The sequence below is a fragment of the Octopus bimaculoides genome, chromosome 14 (genome assembly GCF_001194135.2).
Source record: "Octopus bimaculoides isolate UCB-OBI-ISO-001 chromosome 14, ASM119413v2, whole genome shotgun sequence".
In the NCBI taxonomy this organism is placed as follows: Eukaryota; Metazoa; Mollusca; class Cephalopoda; order Octopoda; family Octopodidae; genus Octopus; species Octopus bimaculoides.
The window spans coordinates 12,398,116-12,403,772 of NC_068994.1; the positions used below are offsets into that span (position 1 = coordinate 12,398,116).

General features: G+C 35.0%; 1 protein-coding gene across 3 annotated transcripts in view; it reads left to right on the forward strand.

Moving 5' to 3' along the window:
• The window catches only part of LOC106872620 (dTDP-glucose 4,6-dehydratase), a 118,039-nt gene that overhangs the window by 102,724 nt on the left and 9,658 nt on the right, over positions 1 to 5,657 (forward strand). Inside the window, exon 8 of one of the 3 annotated variants that reach the window (XM_052972675.1) lies at positions 709 to 741. The exons of the other annotated variants lie outside the window; for them this stretch is intronic. Coding sequence (XP_052828635.1) covers positions 709 to 741 — 33 coding nt within the window. The remainder of the gene's footprint in view (positions 1 to 708; positions 742 to 5,657) is intronic. 3 annotated transcript variants of the gene reach the window in all.

Sequence of the window (5,657 nt, forward strand, 5' to 3'; positions counted from 1 at the left end):
TATATATATATATGTATGTGCATATATGTATGTATATTTGTATGTATATGTATGTATATATATATATATATATATATATGTATGTGTATATATATATATATATATATGTATGTGTATATATATATATATATATGTATGTGTATATATATATATAATGTAAGTGTGTGTATATATATATATATGTATGTATATATATATGTATATATAGATAGATACATACATACACAAAACACACATACCTACATATATGTACTTCGCTTTTGCATGTGGTTTGCAAGATTCCTCATGTGTTGAAACTCTGTTATTGAAGTCCATTGACAAGGTTGCAAAAGCAAAGAAAATTTTGAGAAAGAAGTATAACACATGAGTGGAAATCAAATTGGTGAGTGTGTTAGATATGAAGGCATTAAGGCAGTATGACTCTCCCCAGACACAACAAAAGCCACACATACATTCATATGCACTATGCACACATGCACACTCACACTTATTCCTCTAAAAAGCATTTTGCTGCACAGTAAAACAAACCATATTTAATTTTGCAAAGTAGTGATTAATGGGTTAATTATATTATATATATTGATTAATTCTTAATTGATTGATTGATTCATCTGATTTGTTTTGAATCTTTTTTTTTTTTTCCCTCGTTCTGTTGTTTAATGAATTTCTCATCCTTTGTGGTTCTTCTTCTGGATTATTTTTTTCCAGCTTCCCGAACATCATAGTATAACCGAGATGATGGTTAGTCTTGTATATACCGTCCATCTTTTTTGCTGGCATTTCTTCTCTTTGTTTTTCATCTTTAAATTGTCTGCTCTAATACCTCGGTCATTGTGCTTTCCGAGTTTACGGCTTTTTTTTCTTTTGTTTGTTTGTTTACAAACTTATTTTTTTCGTTCCTCATCTGCTATATATTTCTTCCTCTCTATTTGTTAGTTCATTTCTGTTATCCTTTTTTTTTTTTTTTTTTTACACTTTTGAAGTTGCACCCAGCTTAATTCTTTTTGGCAGCTGCTAAAATTCAGTCTTTTATTTATTGTTTTTGTTCTTCTTGTTGTTGTTGCCTTTTAGTTGATGTGTTTATATTATTATTATTATTACTATCATTATGGTGCTGGTGTGCTGGCAGAAGCGTTAGCATGCTGGGTGAAATGCTTAGCGGCATCTTTATGTTACCAGTTCAAAATCTGCTATAGTCGACTTTACCTTTCAGCCTTTCGAGGTTGATGAAATAAGTACCAGTTATGCACTGGGGTTGATGTAATCAACTAGTTCCTCCTCCAAAATTTCAAGCCTTGTGCCTATAATTATCATTATTATTATTATTAGGGTAGCAAGCTGGCTGAATCATTAACACACTGGGTAAAATGCTAAGCAACATTTTGTCCATCATCATGTTCTGAGTTCAAATTCTGCCAAGACCAGTTTTGCCTTTTATCCTCTCAGAGTTAATAAAATAAGTACCAGTTCAAAATCATTATGGTGGTGGGCTGGCAGACTCGTTAGCATGCCAGGTAAAATGCTTAGCAGCTTTTCATCTGTCCTTAGGTTCTGAGTTCAAATTCTGCCAATAGTGACTTTGGCTTTGCCTTTCATCCTTTTGGGGTTGGCAAAATAAGTACCAGTTCAGTGCTGGGGTCAATGTAATCAACTTATCCCTCCCTTGAAATTGCTGGCCTTGTGCCAAAATTTGAAACTATTATTATTACCATCATCATCAAGATGGCAAGCTGGCAGAATCGTTAGCACGCTTGGCAAAATGCTTACCAGCATTTTGTCTGTCCTTACATTCTGAGTTCAAATTCTGCCGAGGTTGACTCTGCCTTTCATCCCTTCGGGGTTGATAAATTAAGTACCAATGAAACACTGGAGTTGATGTAATCGATTAGTCCCCTACCCCCAAATTTCAGACCTTGTGCCTTTAGTAGAAAGGATTATTATTATTATTATTATGATAGTATGACAGAATTGTTAGAATATTTGACTCTGAGTTTGAGTTCTGAGTTCAAATTTGTCTGTGGTCAAGCTTATCTTTTATCTTTCCTGGTTTAAAAGAAATAAGTACCAGTCATGTACTGGTGCCAGTTAATCTGATTAGATCCCACACCAAATTTCAGGACTTTTTGTATGTCTTCGTTAGTTCAAATTATTGTTGTTATTAATGTTGCTTTTCTGTTATTGAATTATGTTTTCAGTCTTTGAAACTTGATGAATTTATTGATCTGATTGTGATCAATACTGTTAGATTTATTGATCCTGTTGCAATCAATACTAAATATCATCACATCTGATCTGTGATGCCACCTTCAGTTTGTGATGTGCTCTCTTTCGCTGCACATCTGTGAAATAACTTTTGATTTCACATAGTTCTCATGTTCTCTAATTACAGGAAAACAAAACTTTAAAAAAATTTTATTTTTATTTATTATTATCTCTTTCTTTTTTTTTTACAGGCAGTGATGTGTGTGGTTAAAAATTATACTTTGCAATCCCATGGTTTTGGGTTCAGTCCCATTGCATGGCATCTTGGTCAAGTGAGCTGACTTATGCATTGTAGGTTAATTTGGTAAATGGAAACTGTGCAGAAACCTATTATATGGGCATGTGTGTGTGTGTGTATGTGTTTGAGTTTGTTTCACCACTAAATAACAGTTTAAGTCCCTCTGTAACTGAGCAGTTTAACAAAAGAGTGAGCAATATAAAGGGTAGCAGAATCTCCATTAGTACCAGGGGCAGGTGTAATTGAGTAAACCCTTTCAAGGCTGTGACCCAGCATGACCACAGTCCAGTGAGTGAAAACAAGTAAAAGACAAACATGAATAAAAGAGCAGCAATAATGAGAGCTTGTTGGCACAGGAGTTAGCGTGCGCATAGGGTTTTCTCTTGATTTGTGACATATCTTTCAATTTATGACACACTTTTAATCAATGATCTAAGGGTGGTGTTTTGTTGGCACTCCGTCACTTACGACGTCGAGGGTTCCAGTTGATCCGATCAACGGAACAGCCTGCTCCTGAAATTAATGTGCAAGTGGCTGAGCACTCCACAGACACGTGTACCCTTAACGTAGTTCTCGGGGAGATTCACCGTGACACAGTGTGTGACAAGGCTGACCCTTTGAATTACAGGCACAACAGAAACAGGAAGTAAGAGTGAGAGAAAGTTGTGGTGAAAGAGTACAGCAGGGTTCGCCAACATCCCCTGCTGGAGCCTCGTGGAGCTTTTAGGTGTTTTCGCTCAATAAACACTCACAACGCCCGGTCTGGGAATCGAAACCACGATCCTATGACTGTGAGTCCGCTGCCCTAACCACTGGGCCATTGCGCCTCCACTAAGGGTGGTGTAAACAGTACAAAAAAAATGCTGATCTCAAGTGGAATAAATACTAATATCTTGTAATCAGGTGAAGGAACATGGTCTGGGGATTAGCAGATTCAGCTCATATTCTTTAGGCCTTCGTTTGATTCTCAAACTAGATGATGCATTTTATGACCTTGAGCAAGGCTCTTTATTTCACATTTCTCTGGTCTACTCAAGTGAAAGTGAGTACCGGTGTTTACCTAAGGGTTAACCCTGCAATGAACTGGTGCTCCATTCAAAGAAGGAGTTTTGTACTCAATTACATAAATACTTCAGGAACCCAGCTCAGCTCTGGCCTCATGGGTCTGTGGGCTCAAGCTAGACTTTGGTATGAGGATATTTGGGGCACCTGAGAGAAACTTTCCAGGTGTGGAATATACTCTTACAACAGGTGGCCTTTTCTGGTGCCAACCCCTACTTGTTTACAAGTAAGGTACCTTATTCAAGATTTTCATGCATTGAACTGGTCAGTAGGAGTATAAACAAAGTCAACCCTTGCTGAACTAGTACTCAATCACATTGCTCCTGGAACTTTTGGAGATTCCCGTACTCATTCTATTGCTCACTCTTTTGCTGAACTGCTAAGTTACAGGGAGACTTAAACATACACATACACACATCAGACTTCCACACAGTGTCTGTCTACCAAATTTCATGCACAAGGCATTGTTCAATCTGAGTCTAACATTTGCCCTAGTTGTCACAAACTGAGATTGAACCCAGAATGACTTTGTTACATACCAAACTTCTTAACCACACAACCATGCTTGGAAATCTTTTTTGTTTTCATGTATCTATTTAATTTTGATAAACTTTAGATAACAATGCACTTTCAAACTGTGACTCATCAATTGAAAGAGAGAGATATATTATTTAATGTTTTTACTACCAAATTGCCTGAAAACTTAACCCTTTAACATTTAGATTACTCTGTCAAATATAATGCTTATTAATTCACATTATTTTGAATTAATCATGCCTTGTCTCATAGTTTCGTTATTTCGATGATGTGATTGTTTATTTTTAGAAAGACATTGTAGGGTAGGTTTGAGAGGCCAGATCTGGCTAGTTTGAACATAAAATATGTAGAATATTTGGGCTGGATATAGCCAGTTTAAATGATAAAGGGTTAAATTCAACTCACAGGCTGATATATAATTTACTATATGAAAGTTAATGATGAGATTTCACTTATTATTCAGTATCATTCATTAAAGAAAATTTTTTTTAATTTTTAAGTTATTTATTTCACTAAAACCCTCTTACAATTCTTTTATTATTTTGAAAACCAGAGATGTACTATCAATAGAAATACAACCATGAAAGAGTTAAACCTCTGATATAATAATAATTTGCTGTGACACATCTTAAATAATCTGTCCTTTTTGTTTCTTTTTACTTTTAATTATGCATATGTTTTTTTAAAAATTTTGTACATGTACATATATATATCTATGTATATATACATATATATATATGATATGCTTTTTATCTTATGCATATGTTGAGTTTTTTACAACTATAATATTTTTGTATGTTTTATGTGTATGTGTATGTATATATATATATATATATATATATATATATCATCATCATCATCATCATCATCGTTCAACGTCTGCTTTCCATGCTAGCATGGGTTGGACAATTTGACTGAGGACTGGTGAAACCAGATGGCTACACCAGGTTCCAATCTGATTTGGCAGAATATTTATATATATATATAATGGTGTATGTTTTATATATATATATATGTATATATATATAATATTGGGTATATATATATAATATTGGGTATATATATATTATTATGTATGAATATCATTGTAAGTATATATAAATGTGTGTATTATAATACATCTGTATATTATAATACATATGTTTTATAATACAAACATACATATTATAATACATATATATTATATGATGATGACACTGCTTCCCCCTTCCCCAGGCTACAGGCCCACACCCCCAATACCCATACTGTTAGGATTTGCTCTCTCAATGTCGGCACGCTGAAAGGTAGATCTGGTGAAATTGTTGAGATGCTTGAATGGAAACGCGTAGATATGTGCTGCATCCAGGAAGTAAGATGGAGAGGAGGTTCTGCGAGGTTCCTCACAGGCAAAGAACACAGGTACAAGATTTTCTGGGCAGGGAACACTGACGGGGTCGGGGGCGTAGGAATACTTCTAGCGGAGAAATGGGTGGATAAGGTAATCGAGGTCGTTAGAGTAAGTGACAGAGTACTTAAGATCAGACTAGTGCTTCATCATAGATTAGCTACTGTCATCTCA